The sequence below is a fragment of the Thermobia domestica genome, chromosome 9 (genome assembly GCF_964235325.1).
Source record: "Thermobia domestica chromosome 9, izTheDome1.hap1.1, whole genome shotgun sequence".
Classification (NCBI taxonomy): domain Eukaryota; kingdom Metazoa; phylum Arthropoda; class Insecta; order Zygentoma; family Lepismatidae; genus Thermobia; species Thermobia domestica.
This window is the reverse complement of record NC_137462.1, coordinates 235,741,038-235,765,581: the sequence shown is the minus strand read 5'-3', so window position 1 is coordinate 235,765,581 and position 24,544 is coordinate 235,741,038. Positions and strand designations below refer to the sequence as shown.

Sequence of the window (24,544 nt, the reverse complement as noted above, 5' to 3'; positions counted from 1 at the left end):
TTGCTTTTGGTATATGAAGGATTCTAATATATCAGTTCTTTTTTCAGGTTATTTTCTGCGTTTAAAAAAGGACAAATGAAGAAAAGAGAAAACAAAACAAAAAAGAAAGATAAAATGGTATTGTTTTAAATATTAGGTGCCATGCTGAAAAGAAATGTGCCTCACCTCAACCTGCTGAGGTATGACAGGCGTAAAATTCATAAGTTTAGTTCTTATAGATCTAAAATACTAGCTGGTGTACCTCAAGAATCAGTGCTTGGTCCATTGCTCTTTCTTATATATATTAATGATTTTACACAAGAAATGTTGTCTAATAAATGTGTTTTATTTGCTGATGACATCAACATTATTATTATAGGTAACTCACGACATGATATTGAATATAACATAAACACTGCATTTTCTCGATTAAGTAACTGGTTAAGTAGCAATAAATTAGTTTTAAACAATGATAAAACTTCCTTGCTATATTTTTATCCTCCTCTTCAAAAATAAATTTATTCCTTATGTAATGGTATATAACAAAGAAGTCGACTTTTCTATTTCAATTAAATTTCTTGTTGTCAACATTAGTTCGAAACTAACTTAGAATGAGCATATTTCTCAACTCAACAAAAAATTAAGAAATATTTGTTTCGGCCTCAGTAGACTGAGGTAGTCACAACACAGGCTTGAGTTTTGGTGTACTATGCAAAATTCTATTCTTTAATAAGTTACGGTATTACGTTTTGGGGTTATTCTACTGAATGTATTCGCACGTTTCGCTTACAAAAGAAAGCACTGAGGGTTGTGTTTGGATTGTCACCAACGACTTCTTGCAAGCTCGTTTTTCGAGGACAAAAGTTATTACCATCACCTTATGTGTATCTACATAACATTATCTTGTTTACTGTAAGTAGTAAACACTTATTTATTAAAAACAGTAACGTTCACAATTACAATACTCGATACATTAATAATTTGCATGTTATTCCCCAAAATTTCTCATTTTTTCAAAAAAGCGTACATATTAACTGCACAAAAAGTTTCAATAAGTTACCTGACTTTCTAAAGCAAAATAAATCATATTCTATGTTTAAGTCCGGTAAGTTCTTAGTAGATAAGTGGTAATACTCTGTAAATGAGTTTTTTGAAGACAATGTTTAAATGTCTTTTGTTAATTATTTTATGAATGTGTATGTTTATAAAAGTCATAGTTATTTATTTATTACTTTATTAGAAAGTTTTTTTTTGGGTATATATATAATTGCTTAGTAATTTTGACAACTGTATGTGTACTCGAGAATACTATCATTTGATGCAAAACAGGCAAATAAATAAATATAGAACGGCTTTATCTGTCCGTCCATCCCGTCTGTCGATAGGTATCAGAACAAAAACGGTAAGAGACAGCGAGATGCGGTTTTTTTGAGTCGATTCAATGTCAAAAGAATAGGTTCCGTCTCCTCTTATAACTCTCTATTTATATCGGAAGTGATTCCGTTTAGTCATTTCCAGTTTCAACGTTTATCGGCATAGAACGAAAATAGTAACAGATTCAAAACACTCTACCGCAACCGAAAGCGGTTTCAACTTGCCTTCACTTCCGGTTTCAATGCTGATTTCCGTAGAATACAAACACTAAATGTTATCAAGATGTGGTTTCTTGTAATCGATTCAGCGTCCCAAGAATAAATTCTGTGCGTTTCGTTTATCTATCCAAACCGAAAATGGTTCAAATTAGCCATTTCGGGTTTCAACATTTGTCGCCATAGAACGAGAACGATAACAGATAGTAAGAAGCTGTTTTTCGCAAATGAGTTACTATCTTAAGTCAATATATCATGACTATCCACAACACCGTGCCAAAATCGGAAGTAGTTCAAATTTTCTGTTATTTCTGGTTTCAATACTGATTTTCGTAGAGAAAAAGCGGTAAATGTTATCAAAATGCCGTTTTTTGCAATCGATTCAGATCCCAAGAATAAATGTCGTGTCCACCGTTGAAGCTCCATTCAAACCGGAAGAACTTAAAATTAGCCATTTCCAGTTTCAACGTTTGTCGCCATAGAACGAGAAGGGTAACAGATAGCAAGAAGCTATTTTTTGCAAACGAGTTAGCATCTTCAGTCAATGTATCATGACTATCAAAAACACACACACACAAAAAGTAGTTGAAATTTATTATTATTGCCGGTTTCAATACTGATCTCTATAGAATAAGAACAGTAAAATATATCAAGAAGCAGTTTTTTGCAATCGATTCAGTATCGATCCAAGGATAGGCACTATCTCCTCACTAAGTCCTCCATTCAAACTGAAAGTGAGTGAAATAAACGATTTTTCGATTCAAACTTTATCACAATAGAACAAAAAACAGTAAGAGACACCGAGTTTTGGCTTTTTGATATGGATTCACCGTTCGAGAAACACGTTCCATCTTATTACACTATTGCAACCAGATCCACTGCTTCAAGTTTGGGTATTGAATTCGACTAGTTTCGAAGTCTTAGTTTCAACGATACTCACTTGTTTAAAAGTTAAGCTGTGCCTGATGTTTGCATTTACGAACTTCCTTTGTCGCACTCAAACATTGGAAAGATGTGTTAAACGTCTGACAGAGTACGCTGAAAAAATGCGCGTAGAATAAGAGAGATGGCTGTATTTGAGTAAAATTGCAATCTTTGATGCCTAAATTAGACCAGAAATACGATTTCAAGATGATGCCCTTGACCGATTCTGGTAAACAACATAATTTAGCATTTCTTTAGCGGCTGGATGATTGGGTAGGGTAAGGCATGGATGGAGCTAGAAGTACAAGAAGTCCAGCTACCTCCATGTGGTGTGATTTGGGTTACCTTGTCAAAATTATTTTGCGAAATGGACGAAGATCTGCAAACTAATGTTTACATCTCAGATTTCAATATATACATACACTGTCTACAACAAATGAATTAAAAAATAAATTTATACATATTTTAAATAGAAAAGTGCGTGCTTGTAATAGCATTAAAAATCAATCTCTCATTGAAATTCACTAAGTTTACGCTTATGCACGAACTCTAAATTCACTGCTGTAATTTTAAAAATATTTTCATTCTTGCTAACTACCTAAAATAATTTCATCCTATCAGGAGTTGAAAAAATCTTCAAAATTTGAGCGTTGAAACAATAACTGGTGTTTCTTTTTCTATCTTCCGGCTCCTTGAACAAAGTGAAGACAAGCATCAGAATATATAACTTTTCCGCACTATTAGAATTCGATATTCGAAAATTCACTTTTTTCCACCCATCCTCATGAACAACATTTCTTATAGATGCTTAAAAATCAAATGAAATCTTTAGAGTTTTACGTCCCACGATTATGCCGGCTAGGCTAAACGGTGATTATGAGAAATGAAATGGTGGAATGAAGAAATGGAAGGAAACGGAACAACCCCGAGGAAACCCACGCACACGGTGTTTGTACACCACAAAGATCACTTGGTGCGAAATGGGATCAAACCAAGGACCCCATGCACCAGAGGTGAACGCTCTACCACTGAGCCACCGCGACCCCTTATAGATGCTTAAATACATTGTGATTTGAGTTATTCTCAAAATTTTAAAATTGTCCGGATTCACTTTTCTCAAATTCTTATTGTGCCGTAACTTCATTATTTATGACGATTAGCAGTTACAACTTTGAAATGTTGTACCTTGAGGCTAGCTATCTAGATCAGTTTTCATATTATGTAAAACCAATTTTACTGTTAGAAAGCATCCCTGGTAAGCTCAATGCTCTAAGTTTAGTTTTAACGAAGATACAATCAAATATTGAATTATCGATGTGAGAAAGGCTCTTGTGCAGAACTTGAACATCTTTCATGGTGTGGCGTGTGCTTTCTAGATGTCTCCAGATACTGCTGAATTCTCCCCTTGCATGTCTCTGAGAGAAGAATGGTTACCCAGAAAGTGAGAGATGGGAGCTCGAGTTCCCGCCAGTACAGAAGCCATATGTTTCTGAGCCATGTTATTATAATCATGGTAAAAGTCATTTACACTTGTAAAATGTTAGAAAGAATAATTTTAATTGATATAATTGCTGTTACTAACTACTAATACAGTTTTTTTTATACAAATGAAATTTGAGATGAAATGGTGCTACAATTTGGTATAATAGTAATCAGTGAGCTTAAGAAATTACAATGTTTTTTTGAATAATTGAATTAAGTATTCAGTCAATATTTATAACTCACAAATTATCACCTTATCTGAGTTTATTATGATCAAATTGATATTGGAAGCGATTATGGACTTATTTTAATACATTCTCATAAACATCTAAATTTTTAGGGATGAACATAATAAAGTGATCGAGTAGTTTCATTTTCATAAGTCTTGCTATTAAGGGGTTATGAACATTAAAAAAAAAAAAAAAAAAAAAAAAACTGACCAACATTATCAACCTTAATTCAGAGTAATCAAGCATCGAAGAAAGTACTCTGCAATGTGACTTAAACGATTGGTTACCATAATCCGTAGTCAAAATTGCAAGTTTCTCATCTTTTTTTCTTCATTTCGCATCTAATGTTTATTTACTGCTTCAAAATTAAAAAGAAATAAATTTAAAAAGGAAGATGTAGACAGATATGGTACAATGTAACATCTTGGCATTGTACATAACTTAATTTGTACTTCCATAATTTGTCCTATAACCCCCAAATCTATTATCGAAAAGTCTCGCTTACTTTCAAATTAGAAAGTGTTTTTTATCCATTTTATTACTGTCAGTTCAATAAAGGAATAATTGGCGGGTGTGTGTGTGTGTAAAGTGCGTTAAGTCAAAAATTAAGTGTTTTAGAGAAATCGCATTTGAAAGTTCAGACATAAATCCAAAACCAGTTTAGGCAAAATGATTAGCTGTTGTAGCTCTTCATGTTAATAAGACTGTTTCTTGGATTTATGTCTGAAACTCAAAATCGGAATTTTGGACTTACGTCTGAACGCATCTGAACTTTCAAATGCGACTTTTCTAAAATACTAACTTGACTTAACGCACTTTACACACCCACCCGCCAATTATTATAATACGGACTTCCAACAATGTTCTTGTGATCTACTTTCCTCCTGCTTATTTACTTATTAGATTTAAAAAAAAAAAAAAAAAAAAAAAAAACAGCCAATAATGCTTCCCAATAGCTCGCTGTTTCTTCAGCCTAAAGTTTCAAAATTATTCTCCGCACTCACGATTTCACTATTACGATCGGCTGCAGCTGAAATTAAGGGAATACTATCGTCAACAGTTTGTTTTTGACTTTCTAAGTTACTTAACGATTCAGTTTCTCTGTGACTAGTATCAGCACTTTGAGAGACAGAATCATTTTGTTTCTCTTCAGTTGGTAAGCCAATTGTATTCTCTTCAGTAGGATTTTCTGCAGCCACTGACTGTTTCACTTGTTGAGCCTTTAATCTAGCCAGCCTTCTTTCTTCCGCAATAAGCCTATTCCTCAACATTCTTGCTCTTTGCTCATCGGTTATAACCTGAAATTGAAAAAGGTTATTCTTATAAATCTGCTAAGCATCTATTGTTATGTTACTCGTATTTAAATTTTCGAGTGATAGGGTACATAAGAGAAAAAATCGTGACACTTTATATTTTTATTACTATTATTACGGCAAAAATGGTTACGAAAACCATTTTCTTTTGCCTGTACGAAACTCTAACTAACTGAAGATAGCAAATGAATTTCGGTTTCTTAGTTAAATGCAGCGACTTATATCACAGGTTTTAAAAGTACAAACAGTAGATTAATAAAAAGAATGGTAGATCATTACACTTTTGATAAATGATCTGAACAAGTGGAATTATTCTCAAAATTAATCAACTTGTACTTGAAGACAACACTCACTTTACAGTACTTGCGCAGAAAAAGTGCACACTAATTTTCGGTCATTAGCTCTGACCTTTGATTCGATTAATTTTATGAGGGTTAGGATGTAGTGGTTACATATTTGATACAACGAGATGAGTTGAGTTGATTTGATTTTGAGTTTAACGTCTCGTTCAGCAGCGAAGCTATATGAGACCTGGACCTACTGATTGACGTGGAATCCAAACCACATGAGCTCCCGCCAGGAATCGAACCCGGATCTCCCACGCCAACAATGAGATGAGATTACTGATCTTTTCGGAATATGGAATCATCTTATTTATATAGTCTTCTATCAATGTTCAACTTGTTTGTTTTCCTCTACCATCAATGATGTTGATGCCTTAGATCAAAAATTAAACTGATGTAACATTTGGGTGATAAACTTAATGTGATAAAGATTTTATTTGCGATCTTGTAGTGTTTTTATATTATGCCGTGTTATGTTAAAGTTCCTGATCCTAAACTCAGTATAGGAACTGATTTAAATAAATAAATAAATAAATAAAACAATTCGAAATCATTTTCCTCAATCTGATTTTGAAATTGCGTAAAACTTTTAGGTGTTGATTTTCTTGCCCGTCATATAAATGATCCGTAACTTTTGTTATACCTATATATTTGTTTTGACATTCGAAGGTTATGAAATTTTTGCTCTCCCTCCCATTTCTTTATCCGTACAGTAACTTTTAAAATTAGATAATGATAATGATAATTAAACATAAATTAATTGCAGTTTGTATAGAGTTGAGGTGTTTTACAGAAAATGGCCTTTAACTTCTGAGTGATGACTGAAAATTTTACTTTAATAATTTTGCATAACCTCAAAACAAATTGAACGAAATCGATTTTAACCAAAGAGACCACACTGAGAATTTGGAAACCAGTAAGTTAGTCAATACATAAAATGATATAACTCCTCATCTAAACATCAACAGTACAGTCTTTAGAACACTTAGTGCCTGACGCATTAAAATTCTATCAGCTTAGTTTTTGGTCTGACAAAACTAATACCAGCGAAAAACATAGTAATGAAAAAAATCAATATTAGTGATTGAAGATTTCAAATCATACTAAAAACTTCATAACTAAAGTGATTTCATATTTAAACATCCTCATAATTCCATTTTATCTAATTTATAATTAATCTACCACTTCCTCACCATTTGCATACAATTAAACAGTCGAAGGAGGTAGATAATGATGGAAAATTATTTACACAATACGAAATTTTCAAACGAGACTTGGTCTGAAAAAAAAAAATGAATAACAAGTGGAATTAAGTTACTTCGATTTATTCAAAGTTATTAATAAACAGAAGGCTGTCCGCTATATATCCAACCATTTTTGATTCGGTTCTGCCACCTGCATACCATGTTGCAACTATAACTTTGCTGGCAGAAGCACTGTTGTGTCTGACCTTGTACGTGAGTGAGTGTTGGTAGACAATGTTACTAAATAGCGCCGAAAATCAACTGGTACTGGGAGGGTTATGTATGGCCCTTTTACATATTGTTTTCGTACGTACACGTTTTGAACAGCGTCTGGAGAATGGGTTAACACTCGGGGTGACTACTGCGAAAGCTAACGTGACCCGTTACACATAACAAGCTTCCCTTACGAAACATTCACCCACAAAAACCATCAGGAGAAGTGCTGCAAGCAAAGTGACACCCGTAGTGGTAAGGGGATCCGTCGATTGGCGTGCCAAGAAAATCCCCCGATTCAACATGATATGGGCCACAGACTCCACCTCGCAACGTCAACTGTGAACAAAATAATTCGCAAGCGCCTTAGGTTGAAGTGTATGCGGAAGGTCCGTCTACACCACCTGCTACCGCGTCATGTTGCCGAAAATAATAAGAACTGCAAGGAACTGTATGAGAAGTACTTGGCGTGTTCCAAATCAAGAAAGTTGTCATAATGGATTAATCTAAATGGAGATGTCCATCTCACTGCTGGTGGTCAAATTCGGGCGATCACATACCGTGACATTGACGGCAAGGGGGGTAGCAACTTTACTCATCAGTGCAGGAAAGTTTCCCTCATGGCTTTATAATGGTTGTTAACGGATTCGGATTTGAGGGTAAGTTGATGATACGCAAGATGGACAAACGTGAAGATGAATGCAAGATACTTCCAGGAATCGATTCTGACACCTAGCTATCGGAGAGACATTCCACAATCATACAGAATGGACGCGAACCAGATGATGATCCATATGGACAAGGCTTCGAGTCATATCGCCAGTAGGAATTCGTGTCATTCCGTTTGAAGACATTCCTATGAAAAGCCCTGATGCCAGTCCAGTGGATTTTTGCGCATTTGAACTGTTGAAACGACGTCTTCAACATCGCCGCCCGCATACCCTGGATAGCTTGCAGGGGGGAGTGGGACACAATTCCCGAGCTAGTAAGATACTCAATTTTTCACATACATTTTAAACCTTTCCTCCTCCTTAAGAACTTCAGTTTAATAAAAGTAACATTATAAAACGCGGATCGAAAACATGCTATGTTCATAAAAATTTCAAATTACTCCCCCTCCGCTAACGCAAAATTTTCAGAAAAGTTGGGATAAGTATTTGTTTATTTTTAAATAATGAGCTTATACACTGAATTTCATTTCCCTAACTTGAAGAGCTCCTGTGAAATTTTATTTTCTGCATTAATTTTGAAGCCTCTCTTCCTCTTATGATACACATTTTATTAACAGTGACATGACAAAAGCCCAGTCTGAGCCAAGTGCTAACTCAAATTAAAAAAAAAAAAAAAAATAATCTATTTCCCCACAATTATGAGACAACCTAGGTATAGTTTTTGATTTAATGATAAAAAATTGGACATTGTCCTTCTGCCACTTGAAGCAGAAATTCTGGAAACGTTAGGGAACGTGTGAGCTTTTTAATAAGAAGTTTATACACAAAGTTTCATCTCCATGATACGAGGAGCTCGTGAGCTACTCTACTAGAGATGCAAAAAAGCCGGCTTTTTTGAATCGATGGTTTTTTTCACATAAAAAGCCGGCTTTTTTGGGAAAAAAACGAGAATTTTGGAAATTTTGGCATTTTTCAACTTCATGATTTTTCTATCTAAATAGCTTTCTTATGGTATATTCTATAGTTAGATAAGAATTCCATGACCTGAATGTGATATTTCGCTCTGAAATTCACCATCAAGATGGATGGAGCACATGTTTTACGAATTAAAGCTAACATGAAGAATGTAGTATTTGAGGGTAATTTTAGAGGCTATTTAACTTTATTTTAACTTTTGAGTTATCGACATCTTTTTTCTTCTTTAGTTTGTCATCCGTGTTTAATTTCTAAGAGCTTTTAGTACTCTAGCTTCTAGCGCAAAAGTTAAACTTGCCCGTTTTTCTATTTATCCGTCAAAGCGTACGTTTTTCAATATATCCGTCAAACCGTACTTCCACATTTCTGTTATACTGTAGCTGTGAAGTGATATAGCAATAATTTTCCGGACACAACCTTGAATACCAATTTATACAAATAATCAGTAGCGGATTTAGAAAAGTACTTTAGGAGGGGTTTTTCTGATTGTTTCATTTCCTAAAAAGTCTTAATTTTATTTGGGAAGTGCTTGAAGTTTATGAGTACAGGCATAACTAATATTTCGTTTCGTTTATACGTTTAGCAATAATCTTCCGGATACAACTTTAAAAATCATTTTATACTGAGAATCAGTGGCGGATTTAGAAAAGTATTTTGGGAAAGGTTTCTTACTAATGTTTAGTTTTTTTAAACATTCGTAATTTTTATTTGATGGGAGCTTAAAGTTTATGAGTAAAGGCATAAATAATAGATATTTCGTTTGTTGCAGACATTCCGTAACTTTGGGGAACGGGCTTCAGTCCGAAAGACCGCCCCCCTAACCTTCGCAAAACCGTCACTGCTGGTAATTAGTAATAATAACTATTTAAAAACAATAAGAAAGGAAGTCGGCCAACTCACAGTATACGCACTATTTCTACATTCACAGATGGAATAAAGAAAAGCTTTGTCAGAATGGTCGAATGCTGGTTGAATCCCGGACTTCCCGATAGAAGCTCAAAAACTAATCACTCAGTCATGTTTGTTGTGCAGTTGTATTTAGCTTAACTTAAATATATTCCGTAGTATTTTTTTTGGGAGGGGGGAGTTCCGTAATGATATGTTGAATCCCTCTTGTTAAAAATTCAGAAAACTTGAGGATTGGGTAAACTGTGATGGTGGTTCTATAAAACTTAACTGTAGAATTTCAAGAATATACAGAACCAAAAGCTCTAGATGTGCAGCCTTTAAGTGTATCATATAAATCTAAGTATTTCTCTTATGTTTTATTTTAATTTTATTTTGTTTCAAAAAGAGGGTATGGAATATTTTGAAGTAAAAATACTACATACTATTTTGCTAGTTATTTGTGTATTCTTTAAAAAGAAGTGTTTACTTTTAGGGTAGGCTGGTTTACACCAACTTTTTTTTTTCTTTTTTTTTTTTTAATAACTGGTTTAAACCACAAAAATAAAAAGAATGAAAAATGCGAATCGTGTGAACTTCATGGTGACGTTTCCAGATATTAAACCACCTGCAATAGTTTTATTTCCCTTTCACCTTTTAATCAAGGTGTCCCATGTTCAATTCTCGGTCGAACCACAAACCTTCTTTCATGCGTAACCCAAGTAGCGGTTCGGATGTCAGTTTAAGAGAAAGTCTTCTCCTTGATAACCTCGGTATTTCGTAAGGATGTTAAGCCTAAATATACGAAACAAACCAAATTGTATATTTCTGCATGCCTAAATGCGTGTTGTTTTATAAAGAAGCCAATATTGCTTAAATATATTGATAGAAATTGGCAAAATTTATCGATTGCCTACGTAGCTTCCAACATTAGCTTGGATTGGACTTTCAATGATATCTACGTACCGGTACTAAATTTGTAATTTAATACCTCAGTTTTAGCGTACTGATTATGGTACGTTGACCTTTAAATTTTACATGCAAAGCAATAACAGGATTTTCCCGTTATTGTCTTACATTTCAAGTAATGACGGGATTTTCCCAATGGCTAGGGCGGGAGATTCTCAACTTAAGAAATTTACTGACCGCACTTATTTAAGCTTATGGGAGTTCTTCCGGCATAACCCCGCTGTTGCATAATAACATCAAGGCGAAACAAACTTATTTCTGTGAATATGTAATATAAATACATAAAGCAAAAAATCTAAGTCAAAAAAGCCTGGTTTAAACCAAAAAAGCCTGGTTTAAACATCCCCCAAAAAACCGGTTTTTGGCATTTTCAAAAACAACCACGGTTCTTGCCAACTCTGCTTACTTTTGTATATAGGAGGTTAAAAAATTCTTATTATATACATTGGTTAATCCTGGGGAATTCATAATGTAAATATGTTGAAGAAAAATTGTTTGAAATATTTTTTCGAAATTCATAGTTTATTTTCGATGTTTTATATTATTATCAGCATCAACCACTAATTAAATGATTTTTTGTGTTATAGAGAAGCGATACAAAGTCTGTTTTATCAATTTAAAGCAGTATTTTGAAAAAAGCTCAAAATTTCCCAAGCAAAAAAGCAAAGCAGAAAAAACCGAGTTTTTTTCCAAAAAAGCCGGTTTTTTTGCGAGCCCTTGCATCTCTATACTCTACTGTTGGCACTCACTGAAACCCATTAGGATAGGCATTAATGACAGAAATATAATCCAAGATAGTTAATATCCGTTAATATCCGTCACAATAAAAGAATTTTTTTTCTTTGTTTGCAGCATAGTATATTTTGCCCGTTGTAGTAATGGAAGTATGGGAAAATCAGATCACATAAACATTTGATTGACCTTATTAAAACTTTTGAAGCTGTGAATTTTGGTAAAAATAAAATAATAATATAACATGTGCTAATGCAGTTTACGCAACACATAACACAATAGCGTAGAAGCATAAAACACAGAAAAACAGTTATATGTTAAGTTCCACTCAATAGAAATATAAACTGCACTTGAATATTAATTTTAATAGCACGAGTGCAGCACGTGAATTTTTGGTTTAGTGAGTACTGTTCTTACCTACAAGCCTGCTGGTTCATGTTCGAATTTTAATGAAGTACACTATTTTTTCTTTTCGTGGCTATAAAATGAGTGCCTGTATTACAGTTTTAAATCTGGTTTCATTCTTTCGATTTTTTCTTACTTTTCTTGCTAAGATAATAATATAAGGCTGCAAGTATAGTTGCTTGAAGGACTACTTATATCGCCAAAAAGTGTATAATATGTCTCCCTAAAAATGTCTGTATATTGTAAAGGCACAATGGATTCTTATGGATAATAGATTCATTATAAATACGAAGTTCATTCATTTCTTATTTGTGATATTAGAATAATATAATAAAAACATGTAGTAACATTACATTCTAATTTTATCAACGTTATTTTGTAGCAGAGTTCACCAACACTAACTAAATATTTATCATTGTAAAACTACACCCAGGAGTTGTAACTATCATTCTACTTATAGGTTTCTGTAATTCTTGAATCTTTAAATTTCCAAGCTTTCGACTCTCCCTTGGAGTCTTGGTCACGGAGGTTAAAAACAGGAAAGAAAAGAACAGAAACATCAAGGAATAAAAAGGAACGGACTTACCAACGGGAAGAGCTGTGTGGAAAACACTTTGTCAAGTACGTCAGCGATCTGCAGATGTTCTTGAAGCAAACTAAAATATGGCGGAGTAAGTTTTTGCCCATTTTATGTTTCTGTTGGAAGGTTACCAACTCGTTTTATTATTATTATTATTATTATTATTATTATTATTATTATTATTATTATTATTATTATTATTATTATAATGCCAATGCTGTGAAAATTTTGTGATAACCGGCTCCCATTCGTCACTTAGCCATCCCTGTTCTAAGTGTAATTTTGATCTTTTTAAATGAATAAATAAATTTTCAAATACCAGTTTCTCTACTTCATTCCTAGCTCCAAATTAAATTTTTGAATCTTCTACCCTGTGTTGCGTTTGTTTTAAATGTTTCTATAAACCTGACACCGATTTTCCGCTTTCGAATCTCAAATGTGTTCCTTTACTCGGACTTTTAAATTTCTTTTCGTTTTGCCTATGTAACTTTCTTGCCAACTGTATTTTATTTCATAAATTCTTGATTTCTCATTGCGATCTGTGTAACTCTTAAATTGGGTGATGTTCTTTCTTAAAGTTTGAAGTGGTTTTAAAGCTGTACGTAAACCGTATTGTGTGTAAATTTTATTTAATGCAGTTAACAATTTAGGAAAAATACACAATCCTATCCATCTTTTATCCATCATGTCGGTTTCAGGTTTATCGAAACTTACATTCCTTTTAACTCGATTATACCAGTCATTATTATTTAATAATGAAGCTGGGTATCCGTTCAGACTACCCAGTTTCATCAGGCCCAATTTTATGGCTCGCAGAAAGAAATTCTTCCAAATATTTGCTTTGGTACCCGCTGAATGCGCAGATTTATAATGAACGTACTGTGTACCTACTGTTGGCTTGTGGTGGACACTGGTAATGAATTTGTTGTTAGACCTTCTAATATTAAGGTTTAGGTACGTAAGATTACCGTCCTTTTCTTACTTAACCGTGAATTTCAAATTCTTATGAATGTTATTTAATTCTTTTAATAAGTATTCCAGTTGTGAATCGTCCTTGTACAAGAAAAGTAGATCGTCAACATATCTATAATATCGTACCGAACCAAGTTTCCGTTCTTTCAAAATTCTGCTTTCAACCATATGAAGGATTAGATTAGCATACAATGGTGATAATGGTGGTAAGCCAACAGCAGGTACCGAATGGGAGGCGCTTATCACAAAATTTTCACAGCATTGGCATGAAAATAAAAATAACATGAGCTGGCAACCTTCCAACAGAAACATAAAAGGCGCACAAACTGACTTCGCCATTTTAGTTTGCTTCAAGAACATCTGCAGATCGCTGACGTACCTGACAAAGTGTTTTCCACACAAGTCTTTCCGTTGGTAAGTCCGTTCCTTTTTATTGCTTGATGTTTCTGTTCTTTCTTTCCTGTTTTTAAACACCGTGACCAAGACTCCAGGGGAGAGTCGAAAGCTTGGAAATTTAAAGATTCAGGAATTACACGAGCCTATAAGTAGAATGATAAATATTTATCCTTTGTACACTACTAGCTCAAACACGTGTCATATGATCTCGGGTTCGGTCAGATGTACTTTCCGGATAGAAACCCGAGTAGCGGTTCGGATTCCGCTTTTAACATCAATAAATCAAGATCGAAAATCAAACAAGCTAGTCGCTTGATATATTTGTACACCATTCACGATACTTACCATAGCAGGTTGCACTGGCACTTCTTTTGTTGGAGCACTATTTCCCATTTGTATGTCACGAGGCTGCATTTCTTGATCAAGGAGATCATCAAATGCACTATGCACAGCTTCTGATGGAACGCCAAGGTCATTATCTACATCAAGGTCATTATCATCATTACGCCTACAATCATCTGCGAGCTCATCACTTGCTGATATCATACCCATCCGTAATTTTGTTAAGTAAGTCTGAAATGTAAGTTGTTAAATTATTTGCTTGTGTATTTCACTTGAAATGTTAATGAATTCAGACAAATATCCACACACAAACAAACAAACAAAAAAAGAAAGCTAAGGAAACATAAGGAAATAATTACAGCAATTCTCGTAAATATCAAAGTGAAGTCCTAGCAGCAAAAGGATGCTTATGCAAAGTCTATTTGTTAATAATGAAGTATCGATCGTTTTCTCTATTCCTCAACATATACGTATAATGTATACACAACGTCAGTTTTTCCATATTAATGGTCCCTAATAATAATGTTTCTCTTATCCTCATCCTCTGCTCAAACCTAGCCCTCGCTACCTGATGCTCCACACTCCAACTACTCATATTTAGACTTTATTCTTCTACACTCTAGCTCCCTCGTGGCTAAGCGGTTCGCATTATCGAACCTTTGGCGTAGGAGACCCTGGTTCGATTCCCGGTATGAGCTCATGTGGTTCGGATCCTACATTAAGCTATAGGTTCACATCTCATAGAGCCTCGCTGCTGAAAGGGTCGACTCTTCTATTACGAATTAGCCCTCTCTCACCGTCCACTTGTGAATTAACACTCACTTTCTAACTACTCTCGCACTCCAGGGCGGCGACTGAGGAAAACAGGCAAGGAATAACTACAGAAAGTGACAATGTATGGACCACAGTCGTTAATAAAATTGACATCAATTTATAATATGCTAGAAACGAATAAAAACTTTCTATCAAAATATAAATTCAATAATTTTCGTAGTGGAAGATCGCACTAAATAATGAATAGAAGGAGAGAAGAACGAAATTATAGTACTTAGGTATTTTGGGTCAGAAAAAAAAAATACGAAATGGCATTGAATCGTCGGTATCATACTCACAGTCAGATCAGTAATGATGTATATTCTAACTTTTAAGAGATCTACAGCGTGAGAATAAAGGAGACATGAACTTGCTTGATATGCTCCTCCAAGTCTCAACTTCGATGTGCTCGTTTGTATCCTTTCTAGAAACTATTGCTACTCATATCTTTTAATTTTCTCCCCAGTACTGAAGCAAACCTTGCGTCCCGTGACAACCTTCCTTTGTGCTACAATTCATCAAGAAGAAACTCTTTGAAACTCTTTTCTTCTAGACCGCTACTTACAATACGAAGATACTAGCGTTAAAAATATTTTTTCTACTTTTGCTGTAAACTTTTGAACAAATTAAATATGCAATTAAATTTATAACTTGAACAAACAAACAAACAAACAAAAACACTTACTCATACCATTATCAATATTATTATTATTGTTTCTTTATTTTTTGACGTGAACATAAAACAAGAGAGGTATACACTTACTGTGCATCATCTGCAGAAAACCGTTTGTCGTTATCTGTTATCATTTTCATTTATAGAGATAAAAGTTAATACCGGTATTGAAATTGAAAATAATAGTAAATTTGAACCACTTCCGGTTTTGGTAAAGTGCTTTGGAAAGTCATATGTTGCCATAAGACGTTAAATAATTATTATTATTATTATTTTTAAAAAAACTTTTTGCTGTTACCGTTTTCATTTTATGGTGCTGAATCCTTGGAACGTTGAATCAATTGCAAAATACATCTCGATACCTTTTACCGCTTTTGCTCTGATAGCTGACAAGAGATGGACGGACAAAGCAGTTGTATAACGCTTCCGACACTTATCTACAACATAGTTTGGAATTCTTAAAAAAGTGCTTATTTAAGTAAAAGTGCTTTTTATAACATCATTAAACCTTTATTTAAAGAAGTTATAGGATGCCTACTGAATATTTAGACAAGGAAAATATATTTCTTATCTTGCGTCCTGGAAATATCATCATAACAGGCGCTCTCACTATTTCAACCTCCTCTTCCTCAATGTATGTTATATTATAATTTCCCGGATGTAATGTAGGAAATAAACATTTTTCCTTTCAATATCATCAGACTGCATTCTCAAGTGGAAATAGTTTTAAACAGCTCTGAACTGTTAATCCCGAAAGATCAGTTGTTATGATCTTTATCCCTTGACGGGGTGCAGAGATACAGCGGTGAAATAACAAACTGATATCAGAAGTGTCTATGTATTACAGTCTCAGCGGGTGCAGAGATCTGAACACAGCACATGAGAAAGAATTATTTCGAGATTTTTTTTAAAATCTAGGTTACGGAAAAGTTCTGTGGATGGTATATATATATATCGGGTGTCAAAAAATTCCACCGACAAACTTTGGGAGGTAAATCCTCTCATACGAAGAAACAAAAAAGCTCAGTAAACATGGGTCCGGAAACGCGTTGTTTCGGAGATATAAGGCGCCGAAACCGTGGAAAATGAATCTTCAAAGGCGTATATTTCAGAAACTATTCAACGTAGAGGGTGCGGTTTAAAAACTCACCAACGAAGTCATACCTGCTCTTGTTAAACATGCATGTTTCATAATCTTGCAATGCCTGCGGAAGGGATTCCCCAAAGGAGCATAGGGATTCCCGGATAATCTGCCGAGTGAAGATGGCTCGAAAGGGGTATGGATGGACGACTTCCTCACCCGTTAACAGTACTTCCTGGTACCAAGACGATAACTCAAACGGATACAAAATAATGGACACTTGTATACCTGCTGTGTGTGGTTGCATAACCGCCACATACGGATGATGCCCAATAATGAATTTCGGAATATGAAGTACTGTGAATATGCAGTCGAAGGTTCGTAGTGAGGCACGTGCGGTGTTGCTACAGCATAACACACGAAGCAGAGTGCTTGAAATTGTGAAAACACTTGATGCAAAGGAAACCCCCAAATAGCACGATAGCGAATACAGTCAGCACATTTCCAGATATGCGTAATGTTTAGCAATGGCTACAAATATCGTTATGTCTAGTGAACTGAGTGAATGTCACTAATGAACGAGACCCAATGTTAAGTACATTACATGAATGATCTGATTAAATGTATAAGAGATTTGTGATTTGAAATCATATGCATTATCTTAATAAGTCTGCAACCATCCACCTGATTTGAATGGTACTTGTTCCTTTCAGTTGTTACATCGTTACGTGGATAAGCAAGGAAGCAACAGAAAGCAAGGTTGCACGTTGGCGCGCCGTGTCACGGGGTCAATCCCCATTAAGAGTCCAAGCTTTGGACTCAACAACTAAGAGATGGATCGGATCGCATTTGAAACTTTGGGTCCCGTCTCCATATAGCGCCGCTGCTGAAAAGGGACGTTGAACATCTTAACAAATAAACAATCAAACAATAAACAATTGTTATAAACGTACAATTGAATGATACTGTAGTGCGCGAATGTGATATCTAAATGAACTGGTTTAGCTCGTTAAATTAAACGTAAGTCCTGCTACGGTTTCGTTTTCTCTTCGGGTACCCAAGCCGCTCGTGTTAACGGATTCCAAAATATGTAAAGAGAACAATAAACCACCTTCATATTTTATATCTTGTCTTTATTCCTCCATTTAAAGTTACATCAAGATTGTCTTCGTGTCCATTTTGTTAGGTCTATAAGGTGGGGACGTTATTACAAAATAATAATCATAACGTCATACTCTTCTCATGTTTAATTTTGCTTACAATGCAACTGCTGGAGCCTCAAATCTATACGCCTATTCCAATTTATCAACCACAGTAGATTAAGTGTAGAGAGAACCGGATACGATCATTGTGTTCAGTAGCCGATCTTGAAAGTAAAAACTGGCGAGGGAGGGGGTGTCAGTATTTTGCTATGTAAAATACGTAATTTGGACTGCGTTTTGGTATTTATGACATTAGTGATTTTCTAGTAACGCAGGAAAATTGGGGGACCAAGGCCCCCCGACCCCACCCGAGATTCGCCACTCTTTGTTCAACCATTCTGAGTGTCTTTCTTCAGTTTCACAAGTCGAATGCCAAGATGGTACCTCTATAAACGCTCTGGCCGCAAGATCGCCTGCGTTTGTGTCTGAACTTTAGTCGTCTGTTTACACCTTAACTCTCATAATGTAAACAGATTTAGGCTGCACTTACATGCATACGCAGTCGTACTCTGTAGGGTATTGTCGACCTTGAAAAACAAAAACAACATTGATTATCATTTTACTGTGTGCAAGGAAATTGGTTTCTGGTCTTCTTTAAATATTAAAACATGTAAGAGGTATTTCAGTTTCACACGATAATTTTAACTGAGTCCAGAATATTCAACAAAAAGACATTGTCCTTGAAATAACAGTACATAGCGTTTGTCTTATGTCCAAAACTGTTTATAGGAACAAAAATACGATAGAAGAGATAAAATAAACATTGATTAACAGAGTCATGCTGTTAGTGGGATTCGACTCTAAGCCATATGACAGAAGAGCACCTAAAGAAGCTAGTCTACTGAAGACTGACGTGTATTCTGAAAGCGACTGTGCTTGTGTGCAGTGCTTACTGTCTGTGCTTTATAAAACACCGTAGTGGGAAATGGAGTTTACTTTGGCAGAATTAAGTGATATGCATCTGGCATATGGTGCAGCTTTGGGAAATGCAAGGGAGGCACAAAGACTGTATAGAGAACGTTTTCCAGAACGACGGTGCCCCCATCACACTACATTTACGTCAATTGATCGGCAGCTGCGACAATCAGGTTCCTTACATATACACCGGCCTGATGCAGGAAGACCACGAACAGTGAGAACACCAGCATTCGAAGACAATGTGTTGGACCAATTTGAACAAAATCCCTGAAAAAGCACGCGGGCTGTTGGACATGTGTTGCATGTTCAGCACCAGCAAATGTGGAACGTCCTACATAAAGAACATTTCTATCCATATCCCACACGTGTGCGATTTGCCCGATGGTACCTGCGGCAGTGTGTGGAGAATCCGCAGTTCGCGCGGCATGTTTTGTTCACAGATGAGAGTAGTTTTACTCGTGACGGATGTTACAATGCTCATAATAGGCATATGTGGGCAGCAAACAATCCGCATGCAATATTTCGCCGAGGTCATCAAGAACGATTCACAGTTAATGTGTGGGCCGGTATAGTGAATAATGTCTTAGTAGGATCTTATGTATTACCTCCACGACTGAACATGCATACTTACAGTGTGTTTCTTTCAGAGGTACTCCCGGAACTGCTAGAAAATGTCCCCCTTGCAGTCCGGCGACAAATGTGGTTCCAGCATGACGGAGGTCCACCCCATCGGCCGCGGCGTGTTCAAAATGTACTTTCTGATATGTTTGGGAATCGATGGATCGGGCATGCTGGTCCTGTAGCATGGCCTCCTAGATCACCGGATATGACACCTATGGACTTTTACCTATGGGGACACATGAAGGAGTTGGTCTACCAGACACCAGTGGAGAGTGAATTGGACCTTGTGGGCCACATTGTCGAGGCTTCCGCAAGAATTCGTGTTAACCACGACGTTTTTCCTAGTGTGCGAGACGAAGTGCTTCGACGCTATCTCTTGTGTATTAAAGTCAATGGTTCACTTTTTTAGTAGATTTCGTGACGTTGTAAGGTACAAGTGAATTACAAACACCATTTCCTGCATTGACTCGTCTTCTTCTGTCTTTGTGCTTTGTGTATTTTATTTGTGTGACTGGAGGTTATGCTTTACAGCATTGCACGGCACCAACTATGCTACTAATATGCGAATCACATTATCGCTATTCCCAGGAGGTCATTTCTCAGCTGCTTCTTACGTATGTTAATACTATACTCCACGATGCTGCATATTTAACATACACTTGTCCACGATAATTTAGGTACATTTTGATAGCGGGTTTGCATCTAGTTTCAACAGCTCTCAATCACTCTGCTTCGTGTGTTATGCTGTAGCAACACCGCACGTGCCTCACTACGAACCTTCAACTGTATATTCACAGTACTTCATATTCCGAAATTCATTATTGGGCATCATCCGTATGTGGCGGTTATGCAACCACACACAACAGGTATACAAGTGTCCATTATTTTGTATCCGTTTGAGTTATCGTCTTGGTACCAGGAAGTACTGTTAACGGGTGAGGATGTCGTCCATTCATACCCCTTTCGAGCCATCTTCACTCGGCAGATTATCCGGGAATCCCTATGCTCCTTTGGGGAATCCCTTCCGCAGGCATTGCAAGATTATGAAACATGCATGTTTAACAAGAGCAGGTATGACTTCGTTGGTGAGTTTTTAAACCGCACCCTCTACGTTGAATAGTTTCTGAAATATACGCATTTGAAGATTCATTTTCCACGGTTTCGGTGCCTCATATCTCCGAAACAACGCGTTTCCGGACCCATGTTTACTAAGACTTTTTGTTTCTTCGTATGAGAGGATTTACCTCCCAAAGTTTGTCGGTGGAATTTTTGGACACCCGATATATATATATATATATATATATATATATATATATATATATATATATATATATATATATATATCAGGGGTAATCAAAATCTTCACTAGCTCGCTAGTGACAATCATAAATCAATAACAATCATCGTTACTGACACTATGACACAGACCGGTGCAGGCTACCTTCCACGACTTGCCGGGTGACTAGTAGATCACGGTTGATACGTTGGCCATTTCTGACATACAGGTTGGCCCATTTTAATCTTTCCACGGAAATGTCTCGAAAACGGTTGAACATAAATGAACTGAACAAAAACTCAAATAGGAAATACCACGGGGCAACTCGAATGGTGATGTCGCGGTGCCCCCCAGGGCCGCTCTTCAAGGTGGCTCAGGGCCCAACATCACAATTTTAAATGAAAACATGAAGCGAGTGACACCTCGTTCGATAGATCTTTAAAAACTAAAAAGCGATGTGGCAATATATTTTTCATATCGGTAATCGTATTCAAAATGGCCGCCAAGTATGTTACCTGTGTCAGATAAACGCTCAGTACCACTAATATGAAAACGGTTGAACATAAATGAACCAAACAAAAATAGGAAAGCCATGGGGCGAATCGAATGATGACGTCGCGGTGTCCCCCAGGGTCGCCTTTCATGAGGGCCCAGGCCCAAATTAGAAATTTTAAACGAAAATATGAGTCAAGTGACAGTTCGTTCGATAGATCTTCATGCGCTATACAGCGTTGTGGCAAAAGATTGCTCATATGGGTCACCGTTTTCAAAATGGCCGCCACGACATGGTGCCTGTATCAGATAAAACATCCAGTATCACTAATATGAAAACGGTTGGAGATAAATGAACAGGATAAAACTAGTATAGGAAATCACAAAGGGTATTTATCATTCCACGCCTCGAGAATAATCCAACGGAGAAAAAGATTATTAAAGTATAAGTGACATAATGCTAAAGGGGAAATCTAATTCTTAGAAAATTATCTTTCCGATCTCCCTCCATAAGTGGGTGAAGCGGGAATGAATGGTAAAATCTCAAATGAGAACCCCACTTTTACTTGCACTAGGTATGGTTTATCTGAAACACTTGAGTGTACAAGTGACGGGTACTGTAATGAACCAATATTGTGCAGACAACGTTTGAGCAAAATAACGCTGGTACACTAACTAACTAACAAAACTAACTAACTCTATGACCTATGGAACCTGGAGGTTCAATGCCGCGTTCACAAAAGCTCTCCACTGACTTCTATCCTTAGCTAACTGCATCCAGTTTCTACTTTGTATTCCTATCTCTGCGAGATCCATCTTAATATTGTCCTCCCATTTGCGCCTAGGTATTCCTAATGGTCATTTTCCGATTGGTCTTCCAGTCAAGACTTTGAAAGCGTTTCTACTTTCTTCCATTCTAGCTACATGACCCGCCCACCTACGCCTCCTAGACTTGACCCTAACAATGTTGGGTGAACCATATAAATTATGTAGTTCCTCGTTATGAAGTTTTCGCCATTCCCCATTCCCGTTCCTCTTGGGTCCGAATATTCGTCTCAGGATCTTGTTCTCAAATACTTTCAGTCTATGTTCTTCCCTCAGAGTAAGTGACCATGTTTCGCAACCATACAGAACAACAGGCATGATTATCGTTTTATATATTTTAAGCTTCAAATTCCTCGACAGAATTTGCGACGACAAGAGATTTTGAATCGAATAGTAACACGAATTCCCTGCTTTTAGTCGACATTTAATTTCTCCGTGAATATGATTTTCCTCTGTTAATATTGATCCTAGATATTTGAAACTATCCACTTTATCAAAAGTATTATTTAATATTTTAACGCTCCATAATTTGCTGTATTCCGGTCCCGACGCACTTCCATGTATTTAGTTTTCTCTGCATTTACTTCTAAACCCATGTCCGTGCAAGAGTTTAATAAGATCTCTGCAATTTTTTCTATTGTTCTCTTATCATCCCCTATTAAATTTACATCATCAGCATATGCCATAACCTGGTGAATACCGTTCAACTCTAGGCCCTGGTTGCTATCTTTGGTTTTCCTTATAGCATATTCCTGAACGAAGTTAAATAATAATGGCGACAACGCATCTCCTTGCTTCAGGCCATTTTCGACGTGAAAGCTCGTGGACAAAGATTTTCCTACCCGGACTTTACTTTGGGATTCATTTAAACATATCTTAATTAATCTAATTAGCTTTCTCGGTATTCCAAGTTCTGTAAGAACGTTGTATAATGTTTCTCTCCTAACGCTGGTACACATTGTTCTAAAATTGCATTGTTCGACAAATTGATTTCGCATTTCAGTTGGTTCATTTTTGCACAAATCATTACCTTCAATCAAAATGGAAGGTACCATTTAACACCTACTTTTTTTTTCTTTACAGATATCTATCTCTTATAAAAACACATTTCAAATAATTTTGTTGTGTATATACAATTTGCAAAAACTACGGTTCTCATTTGCAATTTCACCGTTCCTTCCCGTCCCGCTTCAGCAACTTACGGAGGACGTTGTAACGATGATTTACTAGGAATTAGACTTCCTCTTTTGCATTATGGCACTTTTACTCTAATCATCTTCTCCTCTGTTACAACATTTTCGAGCTGTGGAATGACAATATCCTCCGTGATTTCCTATAGGAGTTTTATTCTGTTCATCCGTTATCTTCAGCCGTTTTCACATTAGTGGTACTGGACGTTTATCTGACACAGGTAACATATCTTGGCGGCCATTTTGAATACGATGACCGATATGAAAAATCTTTTGCCACATCGCTTTTTAGTTTTTAAATACCTATCGAACGAGGTGTCACTCGCCCCATGTTTTCATTTAAAATTTTGAAGTTGGGTCCTGGGCCACCTTGAAAAGCGGCCCTGAGGGGCACCGCGACATCACCATTTTAGTTGCCCCATGGTATTTTCTATTTGAGTTTTTGTTCAGTTCATTTATGTTTAACCGTTTTCGAGATATTTCCGTAGAAAGATTAAAATGGGCCACCCTGTATAGTATTTTTCTCTAGCAATGATTTTGTTCACAATTTTAAGGTTTTTTTCTTCTTTATTCTTTTTTTAACGTTGGGATGCTCTGCAATAATTAATTGCACTTAGGAATTGGCAAACACGTAAAATCGCTGGAGAAAGCAAAAAGGACTAAATATTTTAAATATCAAAGAAAGGAAATCTTTCATTGTACAGTCAATAATCAGTATAAAAGGAAGAAAAAATCCAATATAAATAAGACAAAAATCTATATACGTATAATTAGTTGAGAATGCTTCAAGAGCTCGCCGGAACGAACTTAAAAAGAATTATTTTTTCTTAACTTCTACAGGCTCACTATTAATTTCTTATACCAACTGTTCTATGTACTTTATTTTTATACTCAATAAACAATTCTTGTAATGTATGTCTATCCATGTATAATTTTCTTGAGTACTAATTTTTTTCACATGTTTTGTTTAAGAGTTCTGTTAAAACGTTCTACGATATGTTGTTTTACGAAAAAACATGCTCAAAATTTTAAAAAATCGCAAAATATTATCTCTCTGACTTACGGTTCCCAAAATATGGCTCCTTAAATCTCCCGAAATCCGAACTTTTTTGGCAAATATCTGGGGAAGGGTGGCCAGTGGTCACCGATTATTATTTGGTACTAAAATGTTCACCATCTTCGTAGTATTGATCAACAACAAATTTGGT

The 24,544-nt window shown here is 35.9% G+C and overlaps 1 protein-coding gene across 3 annotated transcripts in view; it reads right to left on the bottom strand.

Annotated features, from left to right (window-relative positions):
- Positions 1-4,369: 4,369 nt before the first annotated feature.
- Positions 4,370-24,544, bottom strand: part of LOC145660621 (TIMELESS-interacting protein) — a 97,872-nt gene continuing 77,697 nt past the window's right edge. For all 3 annotated transcript variants that reach the window (XM_081725903.1, XM_081725902.1, XM_081725901.1), the window contains exons 5-6: positions 14,249-14,476; positions 4,370-5,502 (exon numbers count right to left, since the gene is read on the bottom strand). In XM_081725903.1, coding sequence (XP_081582029.1) covers positions 5,173-5,502; positions 14,249-14,476 — 558 coding nt within the window. In that variant the 3' untranslated portion in view covers positions 4,370-5,172. The remainder of the gene's footprint in view (positions 5,503-14,248; positions 14,477-24,544) is intronic.